Source organism: Apteryx mantelli, chromosome 13, assembly GCF_036417845.1.
Source record: "Apteryx mantelli isolate bAptMan1 chromosome 13, bAptMan1.hap1, whole genome shotgun sequence".
Classification (NCBI taxonomy): domain Eukaryota; kingdom Metazoa; phylum Chordata; class Aves; order Apterygiformes; family Apterygidae; genus Apteryx; species Apteryx mantelli.
Window position 1 is genome coordinate 24,120,871 of NC_089990.1, and position 22,115 is coordinate 24,142,985.

General features: G+C 41.4%; 1 protein-coding gene across 6 annotated transcripts in view; it reads left to right on the top strand.

The window, feature by feature from the left end:
* C13H8orf48 (chromosome 13 C8orf48 homolog) overlaps positions 1 to 22,115 on the top strand; it is a 55,740-nt gene that overhangs the window by 15,713 nt on the left and 17,912 nt on the right. For 3 of the 6 annotated variants that reach the window (XM_067304387.1, XM_067304386.1, XM_067304388.1), the window contains 3 exons: positions 5,893 to 6,045; positions 7,890 to 7,990; positions 11,928 to 12,115. In XM_067304387.1, the coding sequence (XP_067160488.1) occupies positions 5,893 to 6,045; positions 7,890 to 7,990; positions 11,928 to 11,958 (285 nt within the window). In that variant the 3' untranslated portion in view covers positions 11,959 to 12,115. Of the gene's footprint in view, positions 1 to 5,892; positions 6,046 to 7,889; positions 7,991 to 11,927; positions 12,116 to 20,637; positions 20,714 to 22,115 lie in introns of those variants that run through there. The other 3 variants (XR_010885585.1, XR_001293487.2, XR_010885586.1) reach the window with 3 other exon arrangements.

Here is a 22,115-nt window from a genome sequence, read left to right on the forward strand (position 1 = left end):
TGGGGGATGGTTCACCGATGCCTCTTCGCATAGAACAGCCACGGGGTGGCAATACAAAGCAGCTGCCTTAGAAATAAGCACAGGCCGTACGATGATAGAAGAAGGCGATGGCAGGGCCCAAGTAGGAGAACTCAAGGCTGTCCGACTTGCCATAAGCAATGGAGCAACAGCAGTGTATACCGATTCGTATGCAGTATTCAAGGGGGTCACAGACTGCATAGGATTCTGGGACTGTAATAAATGGCAAATAAATAGGTGCCTGGTATGGCAGCAAGCAGACTGGGAAGAGTTGTTGGAAGAAGGAAGGAAACGGTCTATCGCAATAGGATGGGTGAAAGCCTGCAACTCAGACGGAAGTCTGACAGCTAAATGGAACGGGAGAGTTGACAAGTTGTTGAAGGTAAGAGGAGTGACAGTAAAAGAAGTAGAGTGGAACCGAACAGGAGAATGGCTACATATACAGCGAGGACATTCGGGGGAGAAGGATTTAGTAAAAGAAAGTATAGCTCGAGGGTGGCCCATAGATATAACAACTGCACGACGAATCATAACAGCCTGTCCTCAATGCCAGCTAAGATTAAAAAGGGATCATCCAGAACAGCAAGCCCCACTACATATCAGTAATAAAAGACAATTGTGGCAAAGCTGGCAGATTGATTATGTAGGGCCTCTTAAGCCATCGAGTGGGAGAAAATACATATTAGTGGGAGTCGAGGTGGTCTCCCGTCTCCTCCGAGCGACAGCTGTCAGATCTGCGAATGGAGAAGCTGCCGTTAAGGTATTACAAGAATGCTTCAGGGTATTACTGGTACCAAAGGAAATACAAGGTGATAATGGGACTCACTTTATGGCCCACGTAATACAGGACTGGATGACACAAGAAGGAATTAGTTGGATATTCCACGTCTCCTGCTATCCCTAGGCAAACGGGATGGTGGAAAGGGCCAATGGCTTACTTAAAAGACATGCTCAAGTAGAAAAAGCGAATTGGGACCTACGCATTAACCATGCTGTGCACCTACTTAATAATCAATGGGGACCATTCGGTAGTCCCAGAACCCAGGCTTTTTTCCTTAACAGTACAGGTATCGTTAAGAATAATCCTGATATTGATCCTGCACATGGTAAACCAGGACAGCCTGCGATGGTAAAACTACCACAAATTGGAGTAGTCCTGTTGACGTTGTCTAAACCCCAAGGGCCCCTTGCATGGGAAGTGCTTGATGCCACAGGAAGAACCCATCGAATCAGTTCTCGGTGGATAATTTCTGATTATTAACAATTTATCCCGAGGCACTTCCCTCGAGGAAAACTTAAATGTGTTCTTTTATAGGATACCATGTTCCTACTCTGGACGGCCCTGGTGACAACGTTGATCTCAAGCCCATGGGGCAGCAATGTCAATATTTGGGAAAAGTTAGCTAGGGAAATACTAAATACTACTCACTTTTGTCTAGAAGGAGGAATTTCAGCAGCCCAAATTTACTCTACTTGCACTGTTGGGTTCTCTATACCCCTGGAAATGGTGAAAAAGTCAATACTAGCAAAATTTGAAGTAGAAAATATGTTTAGTCAGATTTCTCAATGGAGTCCCACCACAACATAATATAACAAAACAATGATAGAAGTTAAGGTGAAAGGAATGTTTCCTGCGGTTGAGTGCGCTATAATGGTAAATTGTACCGACAAAACCCAACCATGCCACAACTTTATGGAAGATGGGCCTCCTCTTAAATGTAATCAAACAATCAATGTAACCTTTAACTGTGCACATATTGTGCTCCCTACAGGAATGTTTTGGCTATGCGGGGTAAAAGCTTACTCCTACATTCCAGCCAATGCTACTGGTGGCCCCTGTACCCTTGGTCGCTTGAGCATCTATACGCCAAGCAAACAAGAGATAGAGGAAATAGCCGGGAATCAAACACGAAAAAGGAGGGAGGCCTCATCCCTCGACCCTGAATGTAATTCAGAAATAATCTTATTCTCAGCATCACAAATCTCAGCCGCAGCATTCCTTACACCTGGGGTGGGAGTTGCTATGAACTATCAAGCTATAAAAAAGCTCGCATGTTCTTTAGCTAAGACTGTCAGCATCACTTCTGCTGCCCTATCAGCAACGCTTAGAGATGTGCAAGCCTTGCGCGCTGGTGTGTTAGAAAACAGAGCGGCAGTAGACTATCTTCTTTTACGGCACAACCACGGATGTGAAGAATCTGAAGGCATGTGCTGCTTCAACCTGAGCGACCGTTCGACCCTGATTGAAGGGGAGATCACAAACCTTAAACGCCTAGCCTTGGACATTAAACAGCATAATGATAATGGGTTTAATTGGTTGCAAAAGTTGCTCCAAAGTTTCGGACTGTCCCTATCAGCTTGGTTTGCGTCGGGCTTACAAACTGTCATAATTGTACTCATGATGATTATTATAGGCATTGCTTTTGCCTGCTTGAAAGCTTCAATCTTTGCTGAGGTTAATGCTTTAAACACAGGCTACTTGCCATTGCAACAACAAGACCAAACCCATGATTGTCCTTGAGGGCCAAAGGGGGGGGTATATGGCTGGGACTCTGGTCACAGGGTGGACTGATGAGCGAGTGAAGAGTTAACAGGATTAAAGAAGTCTGCCAACTGATAAGGCCGTGGAGTCAAAACTGCATGGACCCCAGGGAGGGAAGAGGCGATACGGAGGTGTGGTGGTCTTGCCTCGCTAGCAGGGTCCTTCCAAGTGGGAGAACAAACAGTCCTGTGCCTTGTGCAGCTCGCCGAGGTCAGCAAAAGCAGTGCTTGCCCAGAGCCCCAGCCGTGTAAAAAGAGACTTGGAAGCTAAGAGAGTTTGAGCAGGGGATGGGAACGTGACCTGACCATCCTCTCCGGCTGGACCGTGAGGTTTCCCCCCCCCCCACCTTTTCCTGGGATGCTGGGTTAAAGTAACTCCTCGAGGTTGAGTCCTCTCACTAAGAGAGTGAACAAGGTAGCTTTCAAGTTGGGATAAGCAGTGCTTCCAATTACCAGCGCAGTAGGCGACGGTTTGGGGTTATCCTTTCTAAATTAGTAATCACATTATTTTAACAGGTGTTACTAATCCGAGAGCTTGCGTGAGGCAATAAGCATATTTTTATTACATCGCTGTCTCGGCTGTTGCTATTGAACCTTCGTAGCGTGACAGTGTCTCTGGTGGTCAGTGTTCGAAACACCCCGACTCTCCTCACGTTGATCATACGTCCCTACCCGGTTGCATAGAGATTATCCGGATGGGAGCTAAATGGCGCCGTTTGTGATCTGCCTCTCTATATTTATATTGCTACGATGTTCATGTGCCGGTAGCCATAAAGGTAGTTGGAAGCCGGATGTTTACAGGTCTGCATAATGCTTGCTTTCTCTTTGGGGGTGTTGGGTGTTATTTGGGAGGAGGGAAGGGCTTTTTTTTTTTTTTTTTTTTTATAACCTTCTCATCATGCTCAGGTGAGCAATGCAGAAGAGGAAAAGGAGGTGAGGGAGGCTTTAAAACGCAGAAGCGCGTATTAATATACAACGTACGCAGGGCTAGTCTTTACTCGGTGGGTTTCTTGACTGATAGGGATCAAATGTCATGTTGCGTGTGGCTTTCTTGCTTTTCAGCGCAAGAACCGGTGATAGTTGTTGCAGTCTGGGCCTTGAAATTTTCCAGATAGCTGATGTTTCTAGGGACTGTTTGATTTGGAGTGCTACTGTGAATAGAGAAGTACCTTATACACTAAGATTATTTTGAAAGCAGTTGCCATTCTCTTTGCCTCTCTTTTTCAAGGAAAAAAAGCGTCTTGAAAAATACTGTTAAAAGTATTCCAAAAGGCACAAACCTCCCCCCTCCCAGCTTTCTTTCCTTTAATTTTTAACATTTACTTAATGTCTAGAGCATGTGCGATAGAATCGTGGTTACATCTGTTCGTTTATTAAGACGTATGTATGTCATCTTTACACAATTTGAAGGGCTTTTATTTTTCACCAGCCCAATTTTTTTCCCCATAGGACAGGCAAACTCACACACCTCCTCGCTGCAGCTCTGCATCTGTCAATAATCTCAAGACTGGTATTTTTTTTTTCCCCTGCGGTGATGCTTGCATTCTTGCTTCGTACTTGTAAATGGATGCGAATATGCTATAGCAGTGATCACCTACAGATGCCTTTACCCATAAATCTGAGTCTTGGCAAACACCTGTACTTTGTTTGAAATTGGTACGGAATGCCTGCATTTGGGAAAGTATTTCTGATAAAACAAAAAAAGAGCTTTGACTGGTAATTACAGTAATTTGTTTTGCTTTTATCTCTATCACATACACCCCCTTTAATTTTTTTGCCATATAACATAGTAAAAGTGGCTGTTAACCTATTCCTGTGCTAAGCCTGTGAGCAGGGAATAATAGTTTTAAAGTCAATTCTGGGATAGAGATTCTTTCGGGTTTCTTGTTCACTAACCGTTTCGAAATTCCAGCAACCTGCTTCTTTTATGCTGTTAACATTATCTAACCCCCTGCCCCCAAATTTTATAGAGTTTTTACTGTTTCTTTTTCTCTGACGCTTTTTAAAATCTGTTTTCTAAGAAAAATGACTTTCTTTGACCTCTCCGTCTTCTCCTCTGTGTAGAACATTTTTATGCAGAAGAGAAGAGATGAAGGAAAAAGGAGGCAGAGGGGGATTGAGACATAACTCTGGGAAGCCAAATACGATTGGTTCCATGGCTCTTGTAATAACTATTACATCCATGTTGTGTACCAACATGGATTCTGTGTATATTAGATTAGATAAAAATAAGTGCTATTTCCTGAATACACCAATACTGAGGTTTGTGTAAAGCCATTAAACATGCTCAAGGTTTCACGGTAGGTGAACTAACACAGGAATTAATAAGTTTACTGTGTGTCTTGCAAAGAAAACTGCTTGTAGGATTTTATTGCTGTTCCGACTCAGAACTGCATCTAGATATTTGAACTCATTGCCTCCGAGTTTATTTTCCTCATAAAATTCATACAGGTAATCGTAACCTCTGTGGCTGGTACTTAAGGCCTTATGTATGCTGTCAGCATGGTTCCAGCATAGTTACCGACAGACAGCTGTATAGGAATTATTGATGGTTAACAGTTGCTGATACTGAGTTGTGATGATCAAGTACGTGTCCTCTTTTAGCCTCCTGGAAGCATGGAGTAAAATACGTTAACTTAACTTAATCCATCCTTCGCCAGTTAATGTATTTGCTATGGGGGAAGACTGGTTATCACGCACAGACTGTGGCTTCCCGGCTGATCAGTGACTTGTTAAGCAAGATAACTTATGGCTGGTGGGGCTCTGAATGCATTTTAGCGCTAGCAAAGCACGTATCGATTTATATTGGCCAAATCGTAATTTGTACTCAGCAGCCCCCCAAGGTCAAATGAGTTAGACTAATCAAAATACATTTTTGCCAGTATAACTGCGTTGTCACTATTGGCTTTGGCTGGTAACAGATGTGTTGGTTGGCTCTTGTGTCACTTCATTTTTCTGGCCATTATAGTTACTCTGGAAGAAATCGGTCATGTGCACACAGAGCTTCAAGCATCAGGAGTGTTTGTCTACTGTAAGAAAAGCTAGTAATTACAGATCGATGCTCTGATTCTGAAAAACAAATAGATAATCTTAAATTAAACTAAGTTATCAGTGCTAGAAGGGGTAACACATGGGGAGAAGCAAACGTATTTTAGTGTGAATACATTCAGACAGACTCCTCAAGATGATACTATGACAAAGATTATGAAATAGTTCACAACTGCTTACAAGAGCAGACACGATCTATATCTGTATTTTTATTGATTATTCTTAATAGTGCGGCCATCTTGCTAGGACAGACGTTACTAATTGCATCAAATTCTCGTCCTTCAGGTGACGGAAGCTGCAGTGCACAAACCCTCACTGTGCCCTGACTGTAAGAAGAAAAAGGCAGAGCTAGCCAAGATTACCTTTCTCAGGCAAAAGACGACTCTAATGGAAAGAGCGTTACTTCAGGAAAAATTGGAAGAACAGATTTACTCCAAAGTAAGCAAATGTTATTAAAATAAATGTTGTGGTGCATTTTATATACAGACTGCAACTAAAGAAGCCATAAGCCAGACTCCCTCTTGATTTATGGCAATGCAGTCACGTTGACCTGAATACAGTCTAAGTCAAAGCAGAATTTGGCTCCGTATCTTTAATAAAATGCCTGGGACTAGCATGCTGATCAAGTCATTTGTGCTGACCTGATCTACATAAGCTGAAAATCTCTCCCATGGTGTCCTAGAATTGTTTTGGATACCTCTTGATTAATTCTCAGTCTGTTTTCTGATGGGCTGTCCAAGAGAAAAGGATAAATAACAAAATGATTTAATAACAGGTAACTATGCCCATACTAGTCTTCCTTGCTCATCTTTTGGGTTAGAAGACTTAGAATAGGAGACTGCAACATACAGTGGAGGCTAAAGCAGATTATTGCTCTCAGAGACTATTCCTAAGACTCTTAACTGTGACTATGGAGTGATATGGTCACCTGAACATGATCAAAGTGAAAAAGTGGCTTCTGGAAGAAAACCTGGCCATTTTTTAAGCAGTTGCATTGAGATCAAGATGGCAGTTTGTTACAGATTATACAGTTTGAATGCCAATTTTTTTCTGTCACAATATCCACTCTGAGACATGTATATTTACTTTGCGGGTTCCTAAGGCCCTACTGCTCTGCGTGGCAGCAATATCAGTTTTTAGAGCTTTTAATTTTGTACGCGCTTATGCATGTGGACTTTTCATTTTTTTCTAGTGGTGTATGCTTTTTTTTCCCTCTAAATCTGTTTAAGATTTTGCAATGTGATTGTCACTTCCTGACTGAATAGGAGAGAGGAAAGTCAGGGCTAGTGAAAACCATCTGAGGACTTGTAGAGGAGGAGAAAAAGTGGCTTTGCAAACAAGTACTCTCTAGCTGTCAGTTCTTCAGAAATGCTTTGCCCTTGTAGGTCACTGCCACGTAAAGTTCTCTATTTCTGGGTATGGTAGACTTGAAGTGGTTAGTCTGCAGCATCCTCTACAGGTACAGTGAGATTTCCCCTTGGAGAACCCATTGGCCTGCTGTCTCAGAAATTCGTGCTTCCTTGTTGGGAAATCCCTTTGAAATAGATTGTGGGTAATGTAAGCTGAAACTCCTGGAAATTCCTGGCTCTTCTACGGCTCTTCCTTAGGATGATCTACGTTTCGAAGGGGAGTCGGATTGAAAGCGAGTTGTTTCTGAGCGATAGGAAGTCCCTGAAGCCCTGAGCCCTTTCTTTCTGTGTCTGTGAGCAGGGTGGGAATTCGTGGGCTGCACAACACACTCTTTTTCTCCTAATAATGCTGCTCTCCTGATTTTTCATTGGTGTGTTCATACCATGCTCTGTTAAAACTTGCATGCACTCCATACCTGAGGTATAAGAACTTCAGTGTCAAGTCAGGCTTCATTTTTCTTCTCTTGTTTTTCTTCCAGCTTCTCTAAAAAGGTCAGCCTTCCTTCCCTCCTCTCCCTAGGGAAGAAACCCCGGGGCAGCAGCCAGTGCAGTGTATGAGCTACACAGTATTATCGGGCTCCCTGTCATCTGTCTTGGCAGCCATCCACGGAAAGCAGTAGTGACACGTGGTCTCTAGTGACCAGCAGAGATTTCTGCACGCCTGCTTTGTTGGGCAGATCACTGTCCACGCTCTTCGGTGAAGCTTTTAAAGATGATGCTTCAAAAAGGCAGCAACATTGTGCTGATGAGTTCTGCCTACTTAGCTGCTTTTCAGGGACTGGGTATAGCTGCCAATATAGGACTCATGATAGGACATGACAAATGGCAGGAATCCAAAATCAAGTAATATTCTGTGGTTTGTTTTTATTTCAGGATGTGCTTACACTTATAGGAGAAACACTCAGAAGCTTTCCCAAACTTTCAGAGGATCCCAGGAACTTATGGCAAAGGCTGAAAGAGAAAGGTCAGAAAATGTAAGGCCTGAAACTGGTAAACATAACTCAAGGACATAAAGAACTGGGAAAGCCTTCTGCAGGCAGCCATGTACTGAATGCCAACTATTGTGGATGTAACCTGTTTTGTCAGTGATGAATTGAGTGGTGGTTTAATATTCCTGCAGGTGGAACCAGATATGCCCAGCAATGCTGGAGTTTGGGTTATGATTGAACTCTCTGTTCTTCCCAAATGCAAATGCTGCAATACAGTATAATCCAACTAAATACATTTTTCAAATTATGGAAGCCAACATTTTTTATTATTAATCTGCCAAGCAGTAGGTATTGTTTTTTTGAGGTCGCTCGTGGCATTTCAGAGCAGCTCACAGCTGCTTTCATCCATGAGAAAAATAAATGAATTCATTTTTTGGGGCAGGGAGGTGTAATTACTGGGTTTCAGCTTAATCTTTGCCCACTGCCTCCTGTTAAATTGAAAATGAGAGCCCCAGGTGGAGGAGAAAAAGAAGGTTGCAAAGTAACCATAGAAAGCAGTAAAATGTCATGCAGTATTTATAGAACTGAAATAATTAGACTATAACAGAAATTAATCAGTAACACTGAGGATGCCAACAGGACAAGAGATGATAATAAATTAATCATAGAACCTGTCTGGAATATGTGTCTAGGAGGAGAAAAAACATAACATAGATTAAGATTGGAATAAAATAATATTTTTTGATAGTTTTTTTTTTTGAATGTACTTTGGAATTTGTTGCAACTTTCTGTGCTTTCCAAGATGGGGAAGTCACTACCTTTCAAAGAATATATCCGGGTGAAAGTTTAGTACCCAGTACTCGTCCAGATAAAATGACTTTGTGCTGGGGATCTCAGCAGGTAAGACACAACTGAAATCATCTTCATTGTAACCTCAAAACAGTCTAGGATATATGCTCATCTGTGGTCACAGATTTCTGCTTGCTGTTTAGAGCAATAACTCATTGCGTTGCTCTTGCAGCGGTGTTGTGGCCCTAGGATGTACACGAGTCATAAAGTTACTGACTCTCAGCAGTCTCCAGTTTCCTGGTTTCTCTGCGTTCAGTCCTCTGAAGACTGTGGAAATCTTGAAGGATTATCCATGTCTATGAACCGTGTACATCAAGGATTTCCCTGCTTAATAGTTCAATTTTATGTTGAGACACAGGATAAAATGTTGCTGTTCCTTTGCTTTTTATTTTTGGGGGGCAAGAACATACAAAAATCAACTTCAACAGTGTATTTTATATCCAGGTAGTTAAATTTTTTCTGTATATTACGTATACTGGTTTTAAGAATACTGAGGGCTGTTTAACCTCTGGTTTTCACTTCCCATAGTGAATATTTGCCTTTTGGTGCTTAAAAATTGCCTTGAATGATTTCACTGGGAAGCGATCCTGAGCAGGTTGAGCCCCAAATGGAAGCATAATGCAGTCTAAGTTCTTCAAAGCTAGTTATCCTTATTCCTTCATTGACAGTTTATTCCATTTTCTTGTCAGCTGGTGCTTTTAGTAATCTACCCAAAAGATTCCCCTAAGCTTGACTTTATGTTTTAAATTATGACTGCAAGTTGCACAGCTATCCTATATAAAATGTAAACTGCTGCTTGGTTCTTCCCATTAATCTGTAATCCTTAGAAGTGTTTCAATCCCTTAAATCTCCTACCTTCCAATCTTATAAGCCTTTTCTTTTTAGATTCTCCATCTCTGTTCTGTATTTGTTTTTGGACTAGACTATCTGTAGACTCTTTTGAAGTCTAGCAAACTGCTTAACACTGGGCAACGGACACCCGTTATTCCACAGGAGGGGTCTCATAAGGGCTCCGTCACACATCAGAATGGTGATCAGGACCTCAATCCTTTGAAAATGTAATTTTGTTTTTATTTCCTGTGAACGCATCTTTCAGCCCTTACAAAAGCACAGAAAGTGATTGCCAGCACTCTAAATACAGGTTGATTGTTTTTCTACCAGAAAGATGTTTTGATATTTTGCTTTCAATAACTTGATCCTCTCTAGAAATACTGAAATATTTCTGTCTTACTCTTTTGTCAAATATTTATGTAAATACATGGAAGTGTGAGTTGTTAGGCATCTGACAATATTTGCTTGTCTGGAAAATATTATTCGTACTCACATGGCACAATAGCTAATATGGTTCTTGTTTGTCTGCACAGTGCTTGAAAAGGCAATTCAGAAGGCTCCTCTGAAAAATCAAAGTGTATTTTGCTTCTGTCTGTCATGTACCTATTCCTGCTGCTTAATACAGCTGTTTTTTCCTTTTTGTTCAGGAATTGACTCTGAGATCTGCGTGTTTGTTTTCTGTTTTCTTGTCGCAGCTATTAGGGATGTACAACAGAATGATTGATCTCAGTCTCTAAATAATTGATTTCATAATCCTGCAGCGTTTGAGACTAGTGATCCACAAATCCTGATGTGGGGGAAAAAAAATGTAGATCATGTCTCTTCCTTTTCCTTCTCCCAGGAGCTTCCCCCTCCCCTGTCTTCCCCAGTGGTAGATTTTTGTTTTGATCCAAAGAAGCACTGTAAAACTATGATCAGGAAATATTTATTAATCGGCTCCCTTGTTTGTGCTTGCTGGGGCATAAAAGGAGCAAGGTGGCTCAAGGGTGATTCATACGGTAAGCAACTGTAGTACTGAATCAAATTAATCCACCTATGGTTAAAAGTACTTTGGAACTTTTCCTTCCTGGCTTTCACGCCAGACATAGTCACTGTTTAATCTTCTGAATGACTTGCGATGTACTAGAGTTTATTGCTCTGAGCTCTGCACAAATACAGAAGGGTTTGTCATATATACATTGTTTAAGTTACATGTACACTGATAAAGTATAACATCACAAAACCTGTTTATTATTGACTCTTTGGAGAAAATTGTATTCCTCAAATTACCACTAAAATCAGTTTCCTGTGGACTGTGGCAGTATCGTTTCCACTTTCCCTTGCCCCAGCTTTCTCTCTGGAAGAAGTTAACCTGGCTTCCAGACTCAGTCATTCCTTAATCTTGTTTCTAACCACCTGTCGCGATGCTGGAATTTGAGTTTCTTTCCGCCCTAGGATAAACTTCCATCTCATTCAGAACAGGTTACTAGCATGTGTTTGAATGAGAATGATGCTTTATCACAATTAACTTGCCTGGCTATGAACTGGGCACAAAGGTAAACGTGTCTGGATAACCAGTTTCCAAACACCGGGGAAATACGTAATTTTCACTGCTCCAGTAATCTTTGTAACAGTCTTGACTCTTCCCTCTGAGGCCGTGCTAGGAGAGCGACGTGCTTGAGGCTCCCGTGGGGCCACTGCCTTTTCGTAAATCCCTTTCCCAACCATAGCTTTATTGTGGCCAAGAAAAAAAAGAAAGAAATTTTACTACAGCCAATTTGATGGGCTTCCAAGAAGAGGAGCCGAACCCGTTTATTCTTCCTGGGATCTTGACAAAAGCTTTGAACTAGTGGCCCTGAGGACAAAGTTTCCCTGCTGCAAGAAGGGATGGTGCCCCCCCGGTGCACCACGGTGAAACTCGTAGCTGACACAGTGCCCAGATTCCTCTGCAGTGCAAATCCGAACCGCTGATTTCAGCGCAATGGTTCTGAATCATATACGCAGGTATCAGCAATACTGGAATGGTTCTGGCTCTGTATTTCTTAAAGCATTTTGAAATATACTCGCATTCTTCAAATCCTAACTTTTTTACTATTCAGTATGATTTTCCAAGATGACTTTTTATTGTCTCCGCTCAATAAAAACTAACCTAGATGCTATACTATGTGCATAGGGTTACTGCATGCAACAGAGGTGCTGTTCTAAACGCCACTGTGTTGGTTTTTTTAAAAACACATAAAATTTTGTGAATACATATATTAATCTTATGCATACTACATTTGCACTGTTTTTATTTCAACTAGCAAACTGTTCCTTTTTCCAGCACAACTGTGATTCTGGAGATCTTTGCCTGAACGGAGCAACATGATCTATATGGGGGCAGGCTGCGAAATGAGGGGGGAGTGTATCCCTTCTGTCAGTAAGGTAGCAGGTCCTTTATCTTTCAAATTGCCTATAGAATTGATCAGGGGAACTTAAAAAAAACATTATCCAGCTTCTGGGCATGGATATTCATAGCTTATTTATTTTGTAATAAAATAGTACTGTTTGTTCTCACATAGAATAGTGTGTATGATTCATAAATAGGTTGTAAAATATATTTGTAGCATGTAACAGAGTCCTTTAGAATATCCTGCGAAAATTCATATTTTTAGTTCATAGCACTTTAAGAACATTTAGATCCTTCATTTTCTTGACATTTTTAAATAGAACATTTTTTTTGCCTACAGAAGTAAGTTTACACCATCATCACAGTATTATAGCTTGTTTAAAAATACATACAGCATTAATGGTAATTGCAAGCAAGCTATATACTTGAGCAGGGTTTTGTTTGTAAATTTACGTGTTTTCTACTTTTAAAACAATTACTTCTATTAATATTGCAGCCAACACTTTGTTAGAAAATATTACGTATATATGCTACTCACAATAGAGCTGTCATTTTTCTATAACATAATAATACAGGCTCTGAAAATAGAAACACACCATTGTATGGTTGGTTAAAAATAATTACAAGCCAAGTGAAAAAGGTGTATTAGGCTTGCTCGTCCCTTGATAACTGAGGTCCCATTCTGTGTCGTTGAATGTCCTTAATCCACTTACAGCTGGAATGCCACTAGCACCTCTCAGCACTGAACCTGGTGCGAGAGAAGCATTGACTTACAACCTTTTAGCAAATTTAGAGCTTGATCCTGCGTGATTTCTACACTGAGCTGTTGCTGAAGACATGAGTTCTTCAGCTAAAGGCTTTCAGGATCAGGCTGCTACTTGCTGAAACTCTGTGAATCTGATTTACGTAGGACTCCAATTGCATTTCAAAATCTTCGGACGGGTGATTGGATTAGTGCAAGGCAACATAACTCCATTGATTATTATCATCTGTGTTGGTTTGCACTCACCAAAATCTGACCCTTTGCCTTCCACGGGTCAGTGGGTTTTTGAAAGAGTTGGAGCAAAGATTTTTAGGTTACTGTTTTAGTAATACAGTAAAGATTAAAAATACATGGTTGCGTTGATTTTTACCTTGCACAAATGAGACTAAATATATATATATGTATAATAAAGCTGTAGGAAATCTCCAAACTGCTAACAACTCTTATAAATGAGATAAAACAAGGATATATTTGCTTGGGAATTTCAGAGTTGCCATTCTTTTATTATTTTCATTTTCCAGTAATGCAAGGCTATTCCATGTTGGATCCATTTTTTATGAAACAAGTCCGGACGTGCTTTGAAAAATGCTCTTTTCATGGTCTTTCTGATACTCCTCTTGTGCTTTCTGCAGTTTTTTACCTCTTAGTTTCCACTTGTGAAAACAGTAGGTTACTAGGGATGTCATTATCAAAGAGAAAATAATACTCAGCACTATTATCAGTGCAATAGTAGACGAGAGGGACCCCTCTAGCTGCTTAGTTTCAGCGTCTCTCGTTGTGTTTAGTTTAGTAAAGTTTTCATATTCTGTTGAGGCCAAAAGTGCGGGTACGGGAACTTCTTTGAATTTGGGCCTCATTGGGATTCAGTAGTTGTTCTCACTCAGTCCAAATTTTGCAAGAAGCAAGAGCTACGCTTCCCTTGTCACCTGTGTCGTTCGTAAGACAGTTTTTCCCTGGGTGCTCCAGGCATGGATGAGGCTCAGCAGCTTTGTTTGTTTATGAAGCCGTATAGCATAGGAATAACAGGATGTGTCACAAAGTTTACGGTGCCGGTCATCTATATCCAAACAGTGTATAAGCCAGAAACTCGTGTGTACTGTTGCCTTCTCTATCTAGAGGGGGAAAAAAAGCTGCTTAGCTGACTGCCAGTTTGATTCTTTGTTTTCTTGAACAGATAATTGAAGCAAATGAAATCAGTTTTCCGGGAACGTTGTGGTGGCAGGGCTCATCCTCAGGCTTAAAACAAAAACGAACACTGCAATAACTGTAGTTTATATCTTATGAATTTGTTCAGTGAGAGCTTTTTCTTCCCCCAAGTATTCCCAAAAGAGAGTGAAATCAAAGGCAGATTTTTTACTGAGGGGCAGGCTTGGTTCTGCTAACATCATAGGCATTAACAAAATCGGCTACAAAACAGGATCTCTCATTTTAATGAAGGGTTTTGATTTTCCCCTCTTCTTTGATACTTGCTCTCAGACTTGGCTTGTCTGGAGAAGATTTTGGTTTGGGGTTTTTGTTCTTGTTATACTGGAGTTTAGGAGACGTCCTCACTGATTGCAAATCTGGAGTCTGGAAAAATGACCTAGGCGAAAAATAACATAGGATTATTTAAGAGGTGACGTTCCCTTAAGGCATGTGAGCCTTAGAATTTAAAAAGCTTATTCTCTTATAATTCTGATAGAATTTCAAATGCATTTAAGTCATTTGATTTTGATATGCTCTGTATGTGCTTTGTGTGACAAATCCTACAAAATTTACTTGTCTGAGCAGTTCTGCTGAAGTTAGAAGAGCTGGTTTTGGGCAGGAGGAGAGCTGGTGCGAGGAAGGGTTTGCATTATCTGCCCCCTAGATGTCATCTTGGAGTTAGATGCCATGAGGAACAAGGCTGGGCTGTTCTTGGTGGTTCCTGCTTACAGTCAGGACAGTAGGATTTGGCCCCTGGATATTTTAATTTCAGGAGCTTTAAACATTTTCAGAGCTATTTATTTCAAATAACAGATTGCTCCAAACCCCCTCCACCCTACTCCCAAATGCTTTGAGGCCCAAATTAGGTTTCAGAGATCTTGCAGCATAGCCATTTGTTCTGAGATGCTCTGTTTAATAGGATGCAATTGTAGTTTGTCCTTCTTACGGAAATCTGTGGTTCATCCCACTCAGACTAGCAGAGAATTGAGGGTCTCTTTTACTAATTAACAGCACTTTCAAGCCATTCTTGTTTGTAATAAAGACTGTTTACTCTAGATTAGCATTCTGTTGATGTTAAAAGATGTAAATGAGCAGTTCTTGCCAGTTTGGAACAATATGTTCACATAGTCAAAAATAAATGTTGATTTTAAAGTTTAAAAGCCAGATTTTACTGTAGTTTAGGACAAAAAAAATGTGTTTATAAAGCTGATGGAAAGTTTATTTCATACAAGAATAGATCGAGTGCAACATACCACATCTTTGATAGATGTCTACATGTTGCACTACTAGCAAGGGGCATATCGGGAGGTTATGAGCAGTTGAATCTTTCAGTGCTCCTTAGCTGGGTATTCAGCAGCTTTCTCAAGTAGCCTAAGAAAAGAAACTGGAATAAAAGTATTTTACGTTAACGAGTAACTGCCCTTCTGGCTCATGTGTCCACCACCCATGTTGAAAGTCCAAGAGAGTGGAATGTCTCAGCACTTCTGAAAATCAGATCTTATCATACTTGCCTGAAACTGTATCTCATCTCATCTGTATCCACACCTATCAGATTCCTATGGGGAAGATGTAAAATCATTAGGAACTGTACTGTAGGTACCGTACAGTACTGTTCCCAGAAGGTAAGTGGAGGTTATTTGTAATTCCATTTCACAGCCAGTTCAGGTGGGCATATTTTCCAAAACAAAATAGGAATGCTTTTAAAATCTAGGTCTCCAAAGTATTGCTTGTGCCGAAACTGCATTTTAGGGTGTAAGAACGAGACTGCTTTTATGGATGAATCCCTGCCCTACAAAACTGAATGTCTGAGGGTTCAGTTCGTGGCTCTGCCACAGACTTTCTGAATGACTATGACCAAACTACTCAGTAGTGTGGGTAATATGGTAGTGCTGCCACCTTTTTGTAGTCTGCCTTGCTCAAAAGCAAGGGCAAAGCATGTTTCTTCCTATTTTCTGGTACTGCTACGTTCTTCATCCAGCGAGGGCTCTACTGACATTCAAAGCCTTTAGACTTTGCAATAATGGTGTGTTGTAAAACAGAAAAATAGAGGAAAGGAAGGCTATGCTCTCCACTCCATTTAATCCGTTGCTGCGCTTTCTATCATATATGTAAGAACCAAAAAGAGATGGGAAGTGGGAGTCCTTTCAAGTCAATGCAGAAGAATCACACTGCCTAAGCTGGGTCTGAGCTCAATAACCAGCTATTTCAAAATTGTCATCTGATTTGAACAATGATGGAAAAATAGCCATAGTCTCTATGTCTTATGTCTCATATCTTCTCTAAGACCCTGCAGATACAAGAGGATCCTTAGCTGTACTGAAAGAGGAGCAGCCAGAGTCTGTGCTTATCAGAATAGCTGTGGTGCCCTGGTAGGAGATGAGGGGCTGGAAGCTCTGGGTGACAAAGCATCAGTGCCAGCTGAGCCTGAATTATGCAGGAGCACCAGGAAGAAGCAGTGGGCAATAGGATTGGGAGACTTCCTCCTGTGGAGGACAGAGGCTCTCATCTGCTGACCTGACTTGCTGTCTAGGGAGGTTTTCTGCTTGCTGGGGGCTCGGATCCAGGACATTCTGCAGAGACTGCTGAGGCTTGTCTGGCCCTCGAACTATTACCCACTGCTGCTCTTACATGTGGGCACAAATGATACTGCCCAGGGAAACCTGGAGCATATCAGGAGTGACTACATGGCCCTGGGGGTGAGGGTCATGGGCATGGGGTGCCATGCATTTTTTCCCTTGATCCTGCTGGTAAGGCGAAAGGGCTTGAAGAGGAGTGGATGGATCCTGCAAATCAACACCTGGTTGCACAGGTGGATGTAAGCAGCGGGTATTTGTTTTTTACTGCTATGGGACCCTCTTTGAGGATTGAGAACTACTACGGAGAGCCAGAATCCACCTGATCAAGTGGGACAAAAGCACCTTTGCCAACAGGCTGGTGAGGAGAGCTTTAAACTAGGCACTACGTGGGAGCAAGATGACGAGCCACAAACAGGAGGAATTGGTGGACTGGGTTGGCAAGGCTGGGGGCCTGCCTCAAGTGTGTGCACACAAATAAGCAAGTGCTGAGAAGACAGCTTTCTGAGAAAATCTCTCATACTTTTTCTGTGAAATCAGGACAACTGGATGCCCGTCTGAAGTGCGTGTACTTTAGTGAACACAGCATGGAGAACAAACAGGAGGAGTTAGAATTCTGTGTGCTGTTGCAGGACTATGATCTCACTGGAATCACAGAGACATGGTGAGATACCTCAAATGACTGTGCTGCTGTGGATGGATACAGGCCCTTAGGAAGAAGAGACCCAGAAGGCAAGGAGGAGGAGGAATTATCCTTTATATAAGAGAGCAGTGGGAATGTGTGGAGCTCTGCCTAGGGACGAATGTAGAGTCAGTTGAGAGTTTAGGGTGGGACCGCAGGGCAGATCAATATGGGTGGTGGTGTGGTGGATGTCTGCTACAGGCCTCCTGATCAAGAAGAATTAGCTGAAGCCTTCCTCAGACAAGAGGAGGGAGCCTCATGTTCGCAGGTACAGGTCTTTTGGGGGGGTTTAACCCTCACATATCTGCTGGAAGGGCAACACAGCAGGGCACAAGCAATTCAGGAGGTTTCTGGAGTGCATTGATAACTTCTTGATGCAGGTGTTTGAGGAACTGATGAGGGGAGGTGCTCCGCTGGACCTCCTGCTTACAGACGAGGAAGACTGGTCGGAGATGTAAAGGTCAGGGATAACCTTGGCTGCAGTGACCACGAGGTGGTGGAGTTCAGGATCTTGAGAGGAGGGAACAAGGCAAATAGCAAGATTACAACCCTGGGCTTCAGGAGAGCAGATTTTGGCCTGCTCAGGGACTTGCTTGGAAGAATCTCATGGAGGAAAGTCCTGGAGAGGAGAAGGGTCCAGGAGACCTGGTTGATTTTCAAGGATCATGTCCTCTAAACTCAAGAATTGTCTGTCCTGATGTGCAAGAAATCAAGTGAAGGTGACAGGAGGCCTGAACAAGGTGCTCCTGACAAAACTCAAACATAAAAACAAAGCATACAAGAGGTGGAAGCATGGACAGGTGACCCAGGAGGAATATAGAGCCCCTGTCCAAGCATGCAGAACGGTGTTAGGAAGCCAAAGCCCATCTGGAGTTGAATCTAGAAAGGAATGTAAAGGGTAACAAAAAGACTTTTACAGGCGTATCAGCACCGAAAGAAAGACTAGGGGAAACATGGGCCTGCTGCTGAATGGGGCAAGGGTCCTGGTGACAAAGGACCTGGAAGAGGTCAAGGCATTCAGTGCCTTCTTCAATGTGGTCTTTACTGGTAAGATTTGCCTGCGGCAATTCCAGGCCCCTGAAACAAGTGGGAAAGCTTAGAGCAATGGAGATTTTCCCTTGGTACAGGAGGACCAAGTTGGGGAACATTTAAACAAAGTGAACATAAACAAATCCATGGGACCTCATGGGAAGCACCTGCGAGCGCTGAGGGGAGCTGGGCAATGTCTTTGCAAGACAACTCTTGATAATTTTTGAAAGGTCATGATGTTCCTGAGGACTGGAAGTAAACAAATGTCACTCCTGTCTTCAAGAAGGGCAAGGAGGGTCTGGGGAACTACAGTACAGGACCTCAGTCCCTGGAAAGATGATGGAGTAAATCCTGCTGGAAACCATATCTAAAGATATAAAGGACAAAAAGATAATTGGGAATAGTCATCATGTGTTTACAAAAGGGGAAAATACGCTTGACCAACCTGAGAGCCTTCTATGATGAAATGACTAGCCTGGTGAATGAAGGGAGAGCAGTGGATGTTGTTTATCTTGACTTCAATGAGGCTTTTGATACTGTCTCCCATAACATTCCCATAGACCAACTGGTGAAGTATGGACTAGATTAATGGACAGTGAGGTGGACTGAAAACTGGCTGAACTGCTGGGCTCAGTGTTGTGATCGGCAGCACAAAGTCTGGCTGGAGGCCAGTCGCTAGTGGAGTACCCCAGGGATCAATACTGTGGTCAATGCTGTTTATCGTCTTCGTTAATGACCTAGGTGATGAGACAGAGTGCACCCTCAGCAAGTTTGGAGATGATATGAAATTGGAAGGAATGGCTGATGCGCCAGATGGTTGTGCTGCCATTCAGAGGGACCTTGACAGGCTGGAGAAATGGGCAGAGAGGAATCTCATGAAGTTCAACAAAAGAAAGTACCAAGTCCTGCACCTGGGGAGAGAGAACCTCACACACCAGTATAGGCTGGAGGCTGACTGGCTGGAAAGCAGCTTTGCAGAAAAGCACCTGTGGCTTCTGGCGGATGACAAGCTGAACATACACCAGCAATGTGTCCTTTGAGTGAAGAAGGCCAATGGCGTTAGAAAGCGTGTAGCCAGCAGGTCGAGGGAGGGGATTATTCCCCTCTGCTCAGCACTGGTGAGACCACAGTAGCAGTAAAGGAAAAAGCCATTGCATCAGCTCATACTGCAATGTCCTACTGATATTTCAGTTTCTGAGAAAGAGTTGGACCTTATGCTTAAATTTAGCTAAGTCTTTTCATATCATCTTTAATGATTGTATTAAGTGCACACTCATACACACACAAAGTATACCTTTCGAGTTGAGTCAGATTCCATCTACTGCAGTCTCAATGTCAACACATTCTCAGGAGGAAACTTTCCATTAGAAAAAACAAAAACATTCTTCAATATCCATGCCCTAATTTAATTTAAACAGTAGAGAATAAATTATTCTTACATTGCTTGGTTATTTTTGCGTGAATCATAAGTCTTCAGTGTATTTTATCTGAGCATTATGAACACGTGAACTAGTATCTCAGGAATATACACATTTAATTCCCATTAACATTTAATAAATGTATTAGAATGGTTCAGGTATTTACAAAAATAATTCGAGTGCTTTTGGTCTGGAAATACTTATTTGTTGGAATAAACTTTGCATGAAAGCATATTGATATATCGGGAAGCTCAACGCATTTCTCAGCTTTTTAATGAAATTGTTGTAATGTTTGATACTTACATAAGAGCAGGCTATTGATGTAATAATATGGGTCCTCATCTAGAGCTGTGTTTTGCTACCCTGGCTCATATTTTTGTGTTTTTATATTAGCAAGCTGATATATGAAGTAAAGCTTAACTTAGTATAAGCTGTTGAGAACAAAATTGCTCCTTGTTTTATAATGTCCTTAGGACAGGCGTTATGTTTTCTTTTTGTTCTTCAAGTTTGACCTCTGTGCCTCTAAGTAGAGTACTCCAGCAAAGTAGAGACAATTGGATTTTTGAGTTTTTTGTCTGAGTTTTGAGGTATAAAAGAAGAGAAAGTTTGATACAATTTACATGAGAGGAACAAAGGTAGCTCCAAAATGTACAGTAACAAGAATTAGTGTCTCAAAACAGATTAATTGAGGTTACTGGATCTGATCAAATGCTGAATTACTGGAAAGAAGAAAGAACGTTAATGAACAGCTCCTTGATTTCACTGAAACCCCTACCTTTTTATAAACATTGTAAGCAAAACAGGCCTACTGTATTTTTGTGACTTAGTGATAATAATATTAAGGTTAGTATTAAAAAGAACAATGACAACTTGTACTGAATCCTTAAAAAAACAAAACGCTGGGTAGAAGACCAGGCTTATCTAGAGTTTTAGTTGCCTATTTTTCTTTTTTTTTTTTGTTATCATAACTCTGTTTTCTGGTTCTTCGTTTCAGTTGAAGGAAGGGACTGAGTTCTGCGGATATCTGAAATCTCCAGCTTCACTGGAGGGATGAGGGCCAGAAATCACAGGTTAGATACTGCAGTTTTGTTGTTTTAACATGAAGTTCATTGTACATACACTGCCTTTAGGTCAACTCACACTTCCCTTCTTTGACTTCCTGATTTTATCCATTGAGGAAGAATGGTTGCCAGAAACATATAAATGAACAGCAAATGAGAAAATCGTATGTATGATACTGTTTTCAAGTGAACACAAAAACGTGTTTTCAAAGTAAAGACCACTGGCCTGAAGCTATAATCCTACTCCTTGTGAATCAATATCAAAAATCTCTTTGATTTAGGTAGGAGGAGAATCCCTGATATCTAGCTTGTGCGCATCTCTTTCATGTATTCACACAGACTCATACACACACTGCATTTTCAAATGAAATGTAGAATTACTTCTAGCGTTTATATCGTCTTAAATACATATTGACTTTTTAATACACTTCCAGACTCTCTTTCTGCCTTCGGCTCACTTATAAATTTCCCTGATGCCTTTTAAATGCATCTTCCGTGTTTATTGCAATTGGAGAAGAATGGGCCTGCTTCTTCTACATTTGCATCTTCTTGATGTAGATGTCTCTCTGAAATGTATCTATCATGTTGTAAACCTGCTATGGAAATGATTCTTTTCTCCTCTGCTAGAGCTAGTGTAGCAAGACATCTACTAATACACTTGCGCATAAAATTGCAGATGAAAGCCAGAGTGGGAGTGAGAGCAAGAGAAAGCAGGGACAAGGAGGAGGGAAGGAAAGGGGGAAGGAATGGGGAAAGGAGAGAAGAGAGGAAAGAATTCAAGAAGCACATAGGGAGAGGTATCAGTCTTGCTACCTGTTTTTCACTCTGTCTTCTATAAATACTTGTGTAAGGCCCAATGGCCAGATTTTAAGGGTATTTCAAAGATGCAGATAGGACCAACAGAGCCATTTTCAAAAACACCTGTGCATACTACAGACAGATCTATCTCCATCTTTGGCTGCTTAAAATATCTTGGGGAATCTTAAGGTTCCCAAATTGCAAAGTGCTAATCAGCTTTCAGCTGAGAGCCAACTAGGCTTCATACTTCTCAGTCAGTTGTGTGTACTTTGAAGGTATTAAACAGTAAACACTTGGGTATTACAGAACGGCAATGCCCTCAAATATGTTTGTAATGTCAACAAGTTTGTAGGTGTTAAACTCAGCAGATTTATCTGAGAAGCACTAAAATCAAATGACTTGTTTTTACCTTTGCCTTCCTAATTGTTAGCCTCAAATAAAAACAAAAATTGATCTATATTAGATTTTTTACACTTAATCATACCTTAGAAACTTAATTTGCCTGTAATCCTTGCTATGATGTCCAATGATATAACAAGCAACTTAAATGAAGATTTAAGCAAGTCAATCAGTCTTTTCATTAAGTCTATAAAATTCAGGTCTTATTCTCTCA